Source organism: Tupaia chinensis, unplaced genomic scaffold, assembly GCF_000334495.1.
Source record: "Tupaia chinensis unplaced genomic scaffold, TupChi_1.0 Scaffold000059_1, whole genome shotgun sequence".
Taxonomy (NCBI): domain Eukaryota; kingdom Metazoa; phylum Chordata; class Mammalia; order Scandentia; family Tupaiidae; genus Tupaia; species Tupaia belangeri.
The window spans coordinates 645,307-661,671 of NW_006159517.1; the positions used below are offsets into that span (position 1 = coordinate 645,307).

At 45.7% G+C, this 16,365-nt stretch overlaps 1 protein-coding gene across 1 annotated transcript; it reads left to right on the forward strand.

Annotated features, from left to right (window-relative positions):
• The first annotated feature begins 7,804 nt into the window (after positions 1-7,804).
• On the forward strand, positions 7,805-13,354 carry LOC102472186 (keratin, type II cytoskeletal 5). Its single transcript, XM_006172100.3, is given in 10 exon segments — positions 7,805-8,477; positions 9,041-9,255; positions 9,870-9,930; positions 10,041-10,136; positions 10,270-10,434; positions 10,806-10,931; positions 11,279-11,499; positions 12,255-12,289; positions 12,753-12,859; positions 12,862-13,354. Coding segments are annotated over 10 exon segments (1,860 nt in total). The 5' UTR covers positions 7,805-7,856; the 3' UTR covers positions 13,075-13,354.
• The last annotated feature ends 3,011 nt before the right edge of the window (positions 13,355-16,365 follow it).

Consider the following 16,365-nt stretch of genomic DNA (forward strand, 5'->3'; position numbering starts at 1 on the left):
CTCTAACACTCAGAATTAACTTCAAGAAAGTAGGAAGAAATGTATAACCCATCAGATGACCAGAAACCACTGCAAAGGCACAAGAAATATGAGAAACCAAGAAACTGCAAAGGCACAAGAAATATGAGAAACCAAAAAATACCTCTTCCTCAAGGGAAAAGAACAGCCCCTCATCATCTACAGACAGTACAATAGAACTCATGGAGATGTCAGATAACGAATTTAGAATATTCATAGTGACAAAGCTAACAGAGATGCAAGAGAAGAGAGACAACAAACTCCAGAAGATGCAGAAGAGATGAGTTCCAGGAGGTGAGGAAGTTCTTGATCTGAAAGAGGAAATACACATAAAAAGAATCAAACGGAACTGTTAGGGATGAAGGCTGTAATACAGGAAATCAAAACCTCCCTTGAATGTATTAAAAGCATGTTAGATCATGCAGAAGATTGAATCTCAGATGTAGAAGGCAAAACCTCTGATCTAGAAATATTCACCAAAAAGGCTGAGAAAATAACATTCCAAAATGGTAATAATACACAAGTAATACTAGATACCATTAGATGCCCAAACATCTGGATAATCGGTATCCCAGAAGGTGAAGAGACTCATAAGGGCATTGATAATCTATTCCATGAAATTCTGGAAGAAAACTTTCCAAACCTAGAGAGGTATTAAAATATCCAGACCCAAGAAATACAAAGGACTCCACATAGAATCAAGCCAAGAAGATCTTCTCTAAGGCACATAATAACCAGATTGACCAAAAACGCAGAGACAAGACACTAAAATTGGCAAAAAAGAAACATCAAGTTACTTTCAAAGGATTATCCCATCAGGCTAACAACAGACCTCTCGTTGGAAACAATGCAAACAAGGAAAGAATGGGGAAATATATTCAAAGTGTTAAGTGGAAAACAATTTCAACCAAGAACACTATACCTGGTATGATTGTCCTTCACATGGGAAGAAAAGTTCAAAATATTCTCAGATAAACAAAACCTGAAAGAATTCACCAACATCAGACCAGCTCTTCTAGAAGTTCTAAGGGGAGTGCTATACCAAGAAAACTAAAGACTGACAGAAATAAGAGAACAAAAAATGACCAAAGAAAAAGGCCAACTTAATGATAGAGAAAAGTTCCAAATTATAACTAAAAATGTTGAATATTAACTTCTAGGATTTAAATGGAAAGATCAGACCACAGTAACTCTGAAAATTCCAGGAAATAGAGATTACATGTGACTGAACTGGTGAAACAGAATTCAATGACTTTTGTCTATAACATTACTGATTTTCTTCTATGCTTTGTCTTCCAGATTCAAGGATTTTGGTTTTCTTGTGAGTTGTTGATAGGTTCAGCAATTTGTTAATAGTTTTTAAAATTGAAACATAAACTTTTCTCCCTTTTTGACCCCTTTGCAATTGGAAAATATTTGTGAACATTATTATTTTGTGACAGAATGGTTATTTGCATAAGTTCACTAATACAATAGTACCTATTGCCTTGCATCAGAAATTGAATTCTTATGGGGCTTTGTGCAAATAACAGACCAAATTGAGACTAAGCTAATTGTTTTTCAGGTAAGTTAGTTTACACCTCTCTTTAGTAAAAGGGGAATGGAGAGAGAAAAAAAATATTTCAGAAGAAAATTACAGTGCATTTGTCACTAGATTTTAGTTTTGTCCATATTTTTAGTTTGAGATCTTTTATGAATCAATAAAATGTGAAAAAAAAAAGTTTAGAATGGAAGGGAGGGAGGGGAAAGAGGAAGAAAAAAAGTAAAAGTATGTTTAGCTGATGAAAAATGAGAAGCTATTTGCTGATGATAATGTATATAGTAATATCTTTGTCTTGACTGACATGTATGGTATTTGTGCAAGAAAAAGAAATGCATGCTGTAAAGACATAGGTGATTAAATGTAAATAAATTTTAAAAAGAAAAAATAAAGCACATGGATCGAAGTAAGACATGATGCAATGACAAGCGCATTCCGGAGCTCTCATTTCTCATTTGCTTTGGACATAGTACGTCTCTTGGAAGAAGCCTTGACCTGTTTCCCTAATCATTGACAGCGACTATTATTCTAAGAGGAGAGTGAGCAAGGTCAGTGGTCCAATGTGCCTACGGAATGTGGAGGCAGGATCTATGGTGTGTGCAGAAGGTGGGGCTGGAGCCAGCCAGGTGTCCATTTTCCTTGAGGACTATCTAACCTCCAGGTGGGTTTCCAGAGGATGGACCTGGGAGTGGTAATGTGTCCAGCTTCAGTGCTGTTGTTTACCTTTTTTCCTTCACCATCATATTATCACTGTCTGCACTGACTCATCCCTGTGCCGCTGGAGCTCACCCAGAGCTGAAGGGAAAGCCAGATGGAAATGAGACTATCTCCCTGCACTTTGCCATACTTTCTCAGGATGAGGAAGCAATGAGCCACACAGAAATGCTGAGAGAGCAGCGCTATCTCTACCTTTGTCTTTCCATTCCCAGTGGTGACTGCTGTGGGGGGGAATGGAAAAGAGTGGGGAAGAGGCTCCCTGCCTGACGTGGTGGCATGCATTGCCAAGCTCTGTGTCCTGTAGGCTAAGACCATGAGATTTATTTTCTGGTTCTACCTAAAAGCCCAGACACAGTGGCAGCTACCTTAATCCCAGTTACTGGGGAGGCTGAGGCAGGAGGATCATGAGCTTGAGACTGGCCTGGGCCACACAGCGAGACCCTATCTGGAAGAGCTGGATGTGGTGGCATGCACCTGCATTCCCAGCTGCTAGGGAGACTGAAACAAGAGGATTACAACATAGCAAGATCTTGTTTTAAAACAAAAGGGGGGAGGGCAGCAAGTAGTTAAGGCGCTGGACTCCCATGTGGTTGACCATAGTTCGAGTACTGGACCCAGTGGCTTGAAACTCATGCTGGATGTGGTGTGTGTGTGTGTGTGTGTGTGTGTGCATGCCCAAGATCCCAGGAGGAGAATGAAGGAGAAAGGATTATGGTGTGACCAATTTCCCCTGAGGGGTAATTTCTCACTTTCTGTCTCTCTGTCTCTCTGTCTCTCTTGTCTTTCCAGTGAGTGAATGTACGCCATAGCAAAAATCTCTCTCATAAAAAAGGAAGACAGGGAGAGAGGGAAAAGAGAGGAAGAGAGAGAACATGGGCCAGGTTAAGAATGTGAAAAAATTTCCTTCCCATGTTCCTGTCTCTTCATTGAAGAGAGAGGCTATAAATGCCAAGTCTCAGAGATTCTCCCCACATGTGAGGACTAAAGTGAATGCTAAGAAAAATGGCAGAAGTCCTTCTTGACACATTCACAATTTTAATTTATAGATAAAGTTTGTGGAGCAGTGCTTGGCACATGGTAAGTCCTACATAAGTGTTTATTTAAAAAATAAAACCACTCTCTATGAGAAAGCAAAGAGCAGAGGGTTTTGCCACACATCCTTTTTTTTAGTCTCTCTGACTAATTAAAGTATTTGTTGATTTCCAGCCTGTATTTCAATCAACCAAGGGGGATTTTCAAAGACTTTGGTATGCCATTGGCAAAACATCCTTCAAATGAGGGAATAACATTCCCAGGCTTGCAGGGGCCTGTTGGAGGGAAGCTGAGAGCTCTCCACTGCAGCTCTTCCCCTGCAAATGCCAATCGCCCACTAAATCTGAGGGAAGGGGGCCAGGGCTGCTCCCCACAGCCGCCTGCCTGTGTGCCCCACCCTTCCTGCCAACCCCCACACCCAGCTCAAAATGGAACTTCCAGTTTGGTGAGCCCCCTCTAGTGAGCCCAGGATGCCCTTTTTTCATCTAAGACTGCCCTGACTTCCCAGCACAATGGGCTTCCCTGCTCAGTGAGAGGTTGGGCAATGTGTCCAGGGTCCCAGACCAATTCATGGGCCATACTGAGACCAAGACACGGTCCAAAGGAGAGCTGTAGACATTTTTTAGCTCTGCTGTGACCTATAATTTGTGAGAAACCCTTACATAAGAAAACTTAACTCCAAGGAGCCAGGGACCCTTGTCACTGTTATCTCAGTAAGAGCAGCAAGTTCTGCCTCCAAAGCTCACCTGAGTGGCAGGTATCTGCTTTACTTTTAGACATTTGCATTTCTACCCCGACCTATTTTCAGACTTCGGGTCTGAAAGTCCTGGAGAGGCTGACTGGAATTCCCAGCATCACAGAGCAGTCTCGGTCAGGTCCACGGAAGGGACCCCATGCCTCATGATCTTGAGACTGTAGCTGAGATCAAAGCCAGGACCCAGAGATGGGGTAGGTGAGGACTCCTATTGGCTTTGGGTGGGGACAGATCAGTCCTTCCCTCAATTCCTCCCTGAGGCTAGGGCTTTGTGCAGAGCTGTCTAGGGCTGGCTGGCTGCTCCATCTGCCCTTCCCAATCCTGCAGATCTGGCTCCGGGCTTCTAGATGAAGTTGCCAACCAGAGCCCAATGAATAGGGTGACTCATGCCTAAACTATCACTCCCCACGTTTTGTGCTGAACATGCATGAGATGGAAGGTCTCAGAGATGAGGACTCAAAGTTTCCTTTTTCTTCTGGAGGAGGAACAGGGGCCTGGGCCAGGGCAAGGAGGCTACTAGTGAGCTCAGATGCAGAACATTCTCAGAGCTGCTTGCGGAGGGAAAAGGAATGAAGGGAGTCTAAGGAATAAAGAATGCAGCGAAGGGCAAAAGAGTCACCCTGTGGACAAGAACCTGGGGTTGTAAACTGATGGACAGGACCCGGAGATTCAGCATGGGGCTGGAGAGGGCCTCACTAAAGACCCAGAAGGAGTGGGAAGAGATGACTTCTTGCTTATCCATTCAATTCAGAAAATGCTTAATGAGCTCCTCCAGGGTGTGAGACTGGGCTGAGTGTGTGGGCCATGCAAAGGTGTTCCTTAACCTTGGGGACTGTACCATGGGGGGGAGACCATGCCCAGGTGAGCATACACTATTTTTAATGCTCTATTTATCTTCCATTAGATAGGAGTGGGGACTTCGAAGAGAGTCCTGAGCTAGTATTGCAAGATTTGCCTAATGCTTGATCCATGAACTGAGACAACTGCCTACCTTGTGTCTGTGAGGTGCTTCCCTGTTTCTATTATACACTTGCCCTGCACCCCTCTGTGAGGGAGGCCTGAACAGTCACTACCTTTCCTTCTTCTCCCACAGAAAGGCCAGCAGGGCCAGCCACTAGAGAGCTCACTTAACCCCACTTTAGTCATTCACTGATGAGCAAAACATTGGAACATGTCCTACGAGATCTTGGTAACTCCCTCAGTGGGGTGCTCAGCAGAAAAGCCTAGCAAGCTCAATGTAATCCTTTCTTTCTGCCACAGTGAAATTCCAGGTAGGGTGGGAGGGCCTCTCCCACACTGCAGCAGTTGGCGCCTGGCTCCCCACACAGCATCGCCATTATTTATATCCATCCAGGTCTGGCATCCAGAGAGGGGTTGCCCTACCTGCATGGGGAGGAATCCTGCAAAGCATGGACAATAGGGTGCTGCATTTTCCTCCAAAAGAGGCACTCCGACATTCCCTGAGACAGTTACCTACCACTGGCATGCCTTTGGTGCTGGCATCTGGACCTGAGCTTGGCACACTGTGGTGATTCTCTACTGGCCAGATGCATTCCTGTTCTCCCAAGGCACAGGGAGGGTGATGACTGGGGAGAAGAGAATGTCCCAGTGTTTCAGGACGGGTGGGGCTTCCCTGAGGGCAGTGGGGACTGTACCTAGGACCTGTGGGATGTGTGTGCGTAAGGGGCACATGCCAAGCGCAATCTCCTAGTGGGGAGGCAGAATGCCTTTAGGAGTCTCCAGACACTTGCTACCAGCTTATTCTATCAGGGGCTAAGGATCCCCTAATATGTCTCAGCCCCCCCAAAATAAAAACCACTCACATATAGCAAAAGGTAACAAAGTGTGAAATCGGTATATGAGCAAAATTCACCTTTGAAGGTCTCAGAAATTCTCCAGGCAGGGTGTCAGCCCCAACCTCCCTGCCCAGGGTCTGTGCGGCCAGCTCTGGCTGTGGGCTGTCGGTGGGATTTACCTGCTGGCTGCTTTCTCCTCCAGCCCTCTGGTGAGCAATCATCATCTCACTGATCCCCAGCAACCTGCAGACATTTTCCCACAGCCTGGGCTTCCTTGTGGCCAACCACAGGCCCTGACTAGAGATTCCTGAGCCTGGGCTGGGTCCTGACTCCTTTACTCTTGAGAACACAGTCCCTCTGCCCTGAGGCTTTGCGCACATCCCCCCTGCACCTCTACTCCAGTCCGAACCCATGAGAGAGGGTGCATGGCCCCAATATTCTGAGCACTACCTTACCTAAGAGGCTTGCTTGTTTTCTGGGAGGCAGAGAGGTGGCCCCCTTCAGGCCTGCAGCCAGAAAGAGGGATCATGGCTTAAACCAGCATTTGTTAAAAAACTAACCAAAACCTCCTTTCCTCCACCTGGTGTCACAGCCCCCTGTACCCACAAGCTTTGCAGAGGGGCTCTTAAGGGGGTCCTCTCTAAAACAGCTGACAGATTGTTATGGTAAACTGCCTGGTCTTCCAACCTGCTCTGTCTAGTCTTTCTGGCAGGACAATCTACAGATTTAGAATGCTATTTTCTATTAACTTGGCCCTAAAGGAGACTTTGGGCTGGGGCTTAAAGAAAGCACAGCAATTCCCGCTGCTTGAAACAGGGCAGCTCGCCGTTATAACAGATTCTCAACATGTTCCTGATGAGATTAGAAGCTCCTGCAGGTATGTGTTTGTGGCAGCCTGTAGCCTGTATCAACAGATACGATGACTCATTTCTTCCTTAGTGGAATAACCAAGAGCTTGCTGGAACACACCTGGGGGACTGAGGGAGCCGGCAGAGCCCTCCCTGAAGAGAGACGTGACTGCCAGCTGAGTCTCAGGACTTTTCTGTAAGGGATTGCAGGGGCTCTCTGGTTGGCAAAGCCCCTACAGAGTCCTCCTCAGGCCAGAGAGCAAGGCAAAGGTTGAATGACCCAGAAAATGCCAAGTTGAGGGAAGTAGTGGAAGGATAGTTCTGACCCTGAGAGAGCAAAGTGGTATATCGCAGGGACTGAGGCTTCTCACACTTGTTTCTGGAGCTTGAGGCTGAAGGGAGACTCTGACTGGAATCTTGTAGCAAAATTTGCTCAGTGGGTCTGGGTTTACTGTGCTTCCCCCAAGAAAAAAATTCTGCAGTAAAGGACGAGTTCGATTTTCTTCTCTGCATATACCTACAACAGAAGGCACAAACCTATGATAGGAGGCACAAGTAGCCTAAGAGCTGAAATCTCCGCAGAAAGTCCCTGCCTTGAAAAGCGTAAGAGAGCAGATCACTGCTAGCTTGGGGTCTGCTTTGCCCCCTGCGGATGGACAGCTTCCTGAAGATGGAAGGGCAGATACTCTGTGTATGCTGTGCTGGCTAGTGGGTAATATCCCTGGTCCGGAAAGATCCCTAGGACAACGGCTGTGACTAATGCCACTTCATTCATGGTGTTCTTGAGCCGCTCACAGCCTCTGGTGTCCATGGTGGAGAGACGTGCTGGCAGTGTCGGCGACTTGCTGCCAAGACATCAATGCTGCAAGGCAAGGTTATTTCTAACTGAGCAGAACCTGCCAGGAAGAAAGCGTTTGCACCCCACACCACTGTGCAGGTGTGACGGGTGAGCTCAGAGCTGCCCCCCAGGCATGCCCAGCCCACTTAATCATTCACAGCTCGACAGCTCTCTCGCCCAGCCCAGTTCTAGAGGGAATAAAAGGGGGCATTGCAGTTCCTGTGTAACAGAGCCACCCGCCGCGTCCTGCTGAGCTCTGTTCTCTCCTAGCCCACTAGTACCTGTGCTTCTGCTCCACCAGGAACAAGCCATCATGTCTCGCCAGTCGAGTGTTTCCTTCCGGAGTGGGGGCAGCCGTTCCTTCAGCGCTGCCTCTGCCATCACCCCATCTGTGTCCCGCACCAGTTTCAGCTCTGTGTCCCGGTCTGGGGGTGGTGGTGGTGGCTTGAGCAGGATCAGCTTTGGGGGTATCGGTGGACTAGGTGGCTATGGCAGCCGGAGCCTCTACAACGTAGGGGGCTCCAGGAAAATCTCCATGAGCACTAGTGGCGGCAGCTTCAGGAATCGATTTGGTGCTGGTGCTGGAGGAGGCTATGGCTTTGGAGGTGGAGCCGGGAGTGGATTTGGTTTTGGTGGTGGAGCTGGTGGCTTGGGGCTTGGTGGTGGAGCCGGTGGCTTGGGGCTCGGTGGCGGAGCTGGCTTTGGTGGTGGCTATGGTGGAGCTGGCTTTCCCGTGTGCCCCCCCGGGGGGATCCCAGAGGGCACCGGCAGCTTCCCTGTGTGCCCCCCTGGGGGCATCCAAGAGGTCACCGTCAACCAGAGTCTCCTCACTCCTCTGAACCTGCAAATCGACCCCACCATCCAGCGGGTGAGGACAGAGGAGCGAGAGCAGATTAAGACCCTCAACAACAAGTTCGCCTCCTTCATTGACAAGGTGAGACAAGATCCTTTGTGTAAAATTACCATGAGTCTGGAATAAATGCCAATGCCAGTGGGAAGAATTTTTTGGCTTTGTGCAAATACTTTTATTGTTTTGTGTTAGGTGTTTCCATTTCTTTCTGCATTCTGTATTTGTGGTAGCTTTCTTAATTAGACAGCTTGGAAGGGAGTCTTATTTCTTTGCATTTAGAGGTTGCCCCATAAGGGTTGCTTGATCATTTTTGGACGGCGAGATGAATTCTGTGCCTCAAGCAATGCAACTGAATGTATAGCAAAAGAGAGGCATTCATTGAGCAATAGCCTGAGTGCCTTTGGAGCCACCAGTGCACTGGCTGGCCACCCCGACCAGCCATTCTTAGTGCTACCTGTGGCCTGGTTACATGTCCTGTCTCCTTTAGAAGAGTAACAGTAGGGCTTCACTCTTGACCTCTCCTCCTGAGGTCCAAGGCCAGCACTGCACGGGGGAATAGTTTAGGGGAACAGCCTAAGATGGGAGACACAATAGGGACTTGATCATTGAAACACAAAATTCAAGTTTCTCTATCTGCTCCTCTCCAGGTGCGGTTCCTGGAACAGCAGAACAAGGTCCTAGATACCAAGTGGACCTTGCTCCAAGAGCAGGGCACCAAGACTGTGAAGCAGAATCTGGACCCATTATTCGAGCAGTACATCAACAACCTCAGGAGGCAGCTGGATGGCATCTTGGGGGAGAGAGGCCGCCTGGACTCAGAGCTGAGGAACATGCAGGACCTTGTAGAGGACTTCAAGAACAAGTGAGCTGGGAGTGGGGTAGAGACATAAGTGGGTAATGTCTTCTTGGCACCAGATGGGCTTCACAACCAGAACCAGATTTCTACTTAAGCCTTCCCCATAAGCTGGAAGCTTATTTTCCATGGACATTTATAGTACTAGAAAAAAATTTTTTTCCATCCATGTTTAGACAGTTCCAACCCTAGACTCGGCCCTTCTGTAAGGCACTCAGCCAACAAGCTCTGCACCCTTGGCACGACTTGGCAAAATATGCTGGAATGCGATCTTTGTTTTTTGGAGCTTGCCCCCACCCCCCAATATAGTCTAAGAACACAGCATGGGCTTTTGGATACATTCCTCTCAAAGCAGGAACTGATGGCATAACCCAATTTGGAGCCTCAAATAATTTTTTTAGTCTTATGAACCAGCACCTGGGCTGCTGGTTTTAGGTTTCAATTGTTGTTTTAAAAGGCTCTGAAATCTGAAAAAAGCACTAGTAAAGTTGGCTGGCTATGGAGCTGGTGAGAAATAGCACAACTCTCTGCCTATGAGATGTGAGCGGCTCCTTCTCAATTTGAAAACAGGCCCGCTTGTTACTCATCCTCTGACAAACACTTCCCATCTCTTTCAATGCCAGGTATGAAGAGGAAATCAACAAGCGTACCACTGCCGAGAATGAGTTTGTGATGTTGAAGAAGGTGCGTGTGGGTAGGAGAGAACCTGTAGCCTATGGCCGTGCTTTCCTACGGGAGGAGTTCATTAAAGACAGGGTGGGAGTCTTCGGCCCCAACCATCCCTATTTCCCTAGGATGTGGATGCTGCCTACATGAGCAAGGTGGAGCTAGAGGCCAAGGTCGATGCACTGTTGGATGAGATCAACTTCATGAAGATGTTCTTTGATGCAGTAAGAAACTTAGATACATCTTTTGTGTGGGTGTTTATCTTTTTTCTCAAGTTGACATACCATAATGAGTGGAAGGTTTGAACTGATGTTAACTAGCACAGAATTGGGTGAATGACTTCAAATCTCCCTGCAGGAGCTGTCCCAGATGCAGACACATGTCTCTGACACGTCTGTGGTCCTCTCCATGGACAACAACCGCAACCTAGACCTGGACAGCATCATCTCTGAGGTGAAGGCCCAGTATGAGGAGATCGCCAACCGTAGCCGGACTGAAGCCGAGTCCTGGTACCAGACCAAGGTGGGTGCTCTGGCCAATGTCTCCTGAGCAAGGGAATGGGAAGATGTCTAGGATTCCAGGCCACGACTATGCTAAGGAGGTACTCTACTGAAAAGGACTAGGCCTCTCAGAGTGAGATTTAGAAACAGCCATGCATACATTGTCGGTATAAACCCAAGTACGTGAAAAAGAATGCCAGTCTGAACCTCACAGCAGTGTCTCTAGGAGAGCAAAGGCACTGAAGAGGACATTATCTAAGACCAGCTCTACCTCGAAACAGACTGAACCGGCCCCAGATCCTAGATAACTACACAACTTGCTACCTTTTGGTGGCTTGCTGCCAGTGCTTTCCATATACACGTAAATGGAACCTTTTCTCTTTTTTACATCAGTATGAGGAGCTGCAGCAGACAGCTGGCCGGCATGGAGATGACCTCCGCAACACCAAGCATGAGATCTCTGAGATGAACCGGATGATCCAGAGGCTGAGAGCCGAGATCGACAATGTCAAGAAGCAGGTAGGGTGAGGTTGGAAGAGGGCAAGGGAGGGGCCTGAGATCTGAATGGGAGACTTACTTTGTTGTTTTCTTTTTTTTATCTTTGCTACACACACACACACACACACACACACACACACACAACACACACACAACACACACACACACACACACACACACACACACACACACACAGCTGGAACAAGTACCAGCTTGTTCAATGTTCCACCATCAGTGATGACCAGAACAAAAGTACCAGGTTCTCTTCAGGGCTCTGGATAGTCTGGTTTGCCTGATGCAGAATCTCAGAGATGCTGCAGGCACAGATCAGCTACCAAAGTGTCCCCGTTCTTTCTTTCCCTCTATAGTGCGCCAATCTGCAGAATGCCATCGCCGATGCCGAGCAACGTGGAGAGCTGGCCATCAAGGATGCCCGGAACAAGTTGGCAGAGCTGGAGGAGGCCCTGCAGAAGGCCAAGCAAGACATGGCCCGGCTGCTGAGGGAGTACCAGGAGCTGATGAACACCAAGCTGGCCCTGGACGTGGAGATCGCCACCTACCGCAAGCTGCTAGAGGGCGAGGAGTGCAGGTGGGCTACCATTGTGAGCCCAGAATGGCCTCTCCTTTGACAAAGTGGAGCTTCTCTTGTGCATCAGTTCAATTTCAGTCTTACATGTGGGCATACAGTTAGCCCCTACTCACTTTTGTGACCTTGTTCCTCATCACGTGTGTTCTTGCATGCCGCCTTTTCTCCAAGCAAAAACAACTCAACCAAGGTGTCCGAACATGGTCTCTTTTCTGATTTTGCTCATGTTCTTGTCTCACCTCAGTATCCATGTCACCCCCATTTTCACCCTTGTCTAGTACTCAAGTATCTCTTTCCTCAGGAAATTTTTCATTACGGCAGCTGAGTTAAACTCGACTGCCTCTTGATCCTCAAACTACTTCATTTCCTTCAACCTTCTGACACTGTCTGCTGCCTACCTTCTGTTCGAGAAACTTCTATCAAGTCCTCTCACAGAACATAAGCTCTGCTGGGCACAAACTGCTTCATACATATTCATATTTCTCATATATTCTGACTCATGCTTTTCGTGTAGAAGGAGAAAGAGAGTGTAAATTACAGTCTTCCTGGAAGTGGCAGCCTGTTTCTAGGTCAAGTCCTCTGCATCGGCGAGTCCCTCCAGAAAGCTCTCTTTTTCTTTCATCTGAGCAGGTTTTTTGGCATGTAGACTCCTAGCTTAGGGAATTAGTTGTAATCATGACTATAGGAGTTATACACATAGATTAATGCTATTTTTTTAGAGAGTTTTTAAACCCTCATTTCAACTTTTTTCTTTTCAGACTGAGTGGAGAAGGAGTTGGACCAGTCAACATCTGTAAGTAACTTTGAACAGACATTAGCAATGATGATATGGGGGACTTGGTGCCAATCCAGAGATCTACTGTTTTCAGATACCAAACATTTCCCATCCCAGTATATGGTTAATAAATGCACTTAGCGAGAAGCATATAAAGGGGAGGAAAGAATATAGTGTGGGACATGAAGCAATGTGCTCACTCCTCATGTCTTAAAGAACAGGCCTTGGAACCTATACATCTCAGATCCCGTCTCTTGCCTTGCCCCTACCCCCTGACTACCTAGCATCACACCTTGCCTCTACATACACCAACGTTTTTTAGGGTGTAGACTAATGACTTAGTTCTTCTGGGCCTCAATTGATATTCTGTAAAAGGGCCAGGCATATGAGAGCTCTACCAGCAGCTGGAGCAAATAAGTTGGCGATGTTAAGATCAACATGACAGACTGGTCTCACCCAGTTCTCTCTCTTTTCCCTGCAGCTGTTGTGACAAGCAGCGTCTCCTCTGGCTATGGTGGTGGCAGTGGCTTCGGCGGCGGCCTCGGCGGTGGCCTCGGTGGTGGCCTTGGCGGTGGCCTCGGCGGCGGCCTCGGTGGCGGCCTCGGTGGTGCAGTGGCGGCAGCTACTACTCCAGCAGCAGTGGGGGTGTTGGCCTAGGCGGTGGGCTCAGTGTGGGGGGCTCCGGCTTTAGTTCAAGCAGTGGCCGAGGCATGGGAGTGGGATTTGGCAGTGGTGGGGGCAGCAGCTCCAGTGTCAAATTTGTCTCCACCACCTCCTCCTCCCGGAAAAGCATCAAGAGCTAAGAGCCTCCTGCAGATCACTGCATCCCACGTGGAGCAACCTGGCCCATGGAGACTGTCTTGTCCAGGCAGTTGCCCAATCTAAGTTTTCTCTTTTTCTGGAGAATAGTCTAGATCAAGCCTATTGCAGAACCACAAGAGGGTATGATTCCAAATCTCTTGTCCCCCATTGTCACAATTCTATATTGTGCTTCAAATAAGACTTAGGTCCCTATAGCATGGTCTTTGATGATACAAGAATCTGAAGTTTTCCAGTATCTAAACCAACAAAATAGAATTCCCATCCCAATCCAAATTTTGTTCTGATTCTGACTACTTCCAGAGTGTGTTCAATAAAATGCTTTTATAATATAAGGCGTTGTGCAGAATTATTTTTTCCTGGTCTACAACCAGCCTAGAAATGTCGTGAAGGTTGGCCTATCCACATATGATTGGTTCTTTTGATGATTGATAGGGAGAATGAGATGATTTTGAAAGGACAGTTACCTTCATAGGTGGTTTAGAGAATCTAAGAGGCGTAAAAGGAGGTTAATAAGCGTCTATAGTGAAGAAGTCTTTTGGAGAATACTAATGGAAGTGTCCAATGCATTGCACTGTGGAGAGATTTTAGAGGCTCACCATTAAAGGTGGATCATTTGCAAGTAACAACATAAATGGGCTTAAGTAAACTTTGTAATTTAATATGCTGCCTTCAGAACATAGATAGACCTAAAAGACGTTGTGTCTATTCTAACATAATGAATGCTGAGAGGGTTACTAGCTGTTTTTTTTTTTTTTTTCCCAATTTAAGGGAAAAGGGAGCCATTTTTTTATCTTAATTTTACTTCTTTTGCTCTTTCCATTCTTTTGGTTCATTATACTTATTGTTCCTAATTTATATTCTTTCCTCATATGCAATTTGACTGAGTTTTTTCTTCCTCTTTTCCCTTCCCCCACTGGTTGACAACTGTCATTATGCTTCTCCTTGCTACAGGTGAGTCCTTCTCCATCTTTGTTATATTTAAAGCTGTATTTTCATTGAAAATTAAATCATGGCCAGTCTGGCCCCAACAAGGCATTTTATTAGCCCGATCTCCTTCACTTCTTTTTTGAAGGAAACTTCATTTTTGTACTCATTATTTCCTTGTCCCTTCAACATCTAGTTTTGTAGAAGTAGCCTATAACTCTGCATTTGAGATCATTAGTTTTTCCTCTTCAACTCTTTATCTTCTATTTCAAAAATTCTGCATTGACTCTTTGCATTTCCTTATTATGGTATCATCTCGTCTTTCATTTAGATCTTCTTTTTTTAAAAAAAGGGTTTTTTTTTGTTTGTTTTTTTTTTTTTTTTTTTTTTTTCCCAATGTCAGGAATAGAGTAGCCATTGTTTCATCAAATAATTCCAAAAATACTGAAGGGGTAGGACCTTGCACTAGCTGTGAGGCAAGGACATAGTCTCTTGTGAGCTCCTTTGTGAGTACTTTATGTCTTGAATGAAAGTGTCAAATCGATCTCTTCAGAGGAGGATTCATCGATATAAACCATATCTGCACTTCAAGAGGCAGTCATATACATTTAAGACTTTGCTTGCAAAAACTGTATGCAACAGCAAGGCAATTGAGGTACTCCATGAATATCTTTGGAGGTGAAGGCAAGCTATGACTTAGAGGTTGTAGGAATGGGTACTGAACAGAATATTATAGTTATGTAAATCTGTAAGAGGAAAATATCAGCTGCTGATTGGATAAATCAGTAATTTTAATAATATTTAATATGGAGCCTTAGTAGGTGTGACCATGATATTAAGGTAATAATCCATCAGGGGGCATCATTCATTCATTCATTTTTCCTTTTTTTTTTTTTTTTTTAGAGAGAGATATTTGCTATAGGGTACATGTGCTTGCTGGAGACACAGAAAGAGATAGAGAGACAGAAAGCAAGAAATCACCTCCTGGGGGATGGCCACACCAAAATCCCATCTTCTCCATTCTCCTCTTGGGATTTTGGGCATGCATGCACACGTGCCAGGCATGAGTTTTAAGCCTCCAGATCTGGGACTTAAACTGTGGTCGACTATGTGGGAATCCAGTTACATAACCATTACACCATCTGCTGGTCCCACCATTCATTCTTTCTAAATTTAGCCATACTGAGCTGTTGAATAGAGAAGCAGTGGTTGTAATAACACTTTTTCTAAACAGATCCTGAATAATGGGTCTCACTCTTGGAAGGCTCTGTGTTAGTTTACATTGTAGTGTGCAACTATTTTAACTGGAAGCAAAGGTCCATGGGTCCTATTTTGTAAGTCAACTTGTAAGTGCCAAGGACTTATTTTAATTTTAATTTATTACTCATTGAGTCAGACAGTATATGCCCACTGTGGGATATTTTAGGGGATGCTATGACCATATTTTAGGGAATCTAAGCAAGTCAGTGGTACTGATGATTAAAGTGAGGCACACCTGTTTTCTCTACTTTGGGTTCAAATTTCAGGGGCATCTTGTTTAAATTTAGTAGGATCCCCAGGTATAAGTGTAAGTCAAGCTCCAATATAAAGTAACATCATGAAGGTTTGTCATATGGTATGTATTTAACAGATGTGAAAGTAAAGTCAGAATCTTTGTTGTAGAGCAATGGTCCCCAACTTTCCCAGCACTGGAGATAGGCATTGTCAAAGACAATCCTTCCACAGACAGAGGCTGGAGGTTGGTCCTGATATGACCCAAGCACACCACATCCACAGTGCACCCTATTTCTATCACTACCACATTGTAATATACGATGAAACAATCACACAGAAATATGATCGTGCCCCCATAAGGCTCCATTATTGCCATTGATTTGATAGAGGCAGAACCCAGGCTACAATGCAAGAGATGGGGAGTGGCTGCAAACACAGATGAAGCCTCGCTTTCTCATCTGCCACCCACCTCTGCTGGGTGGCCAGGGAACTTGGTCCATGACTTGGCCCCAACAGGTCATAAACCAGCACCAGTCTGTGGCCTAAGAGTTAGGGATCCCTATTGTAGAAAGCCAGTGTACACCACTTTTTATATATTTTGATGTATAAATAATTTTAGTAAATTTTGGAATTTCTAAATGTATCAAATTATGGGTTTCTGTTTTTACATTTTCATTTCTTCTCTCTGTCTCCACATTTCCTTCTTTCTTCCTTTTCTTTGGAAAGTTTTCTCCCTTCTTTCTTTCTTCCCTTTCTTCTTAATTCTTTCTTTCTTATAGTTTCTGGATATGTATAGAGGAAAGGAATTCTCTCTAATCTGTTCATATTCATAAATGTCTTCCTCTAAGTAACCT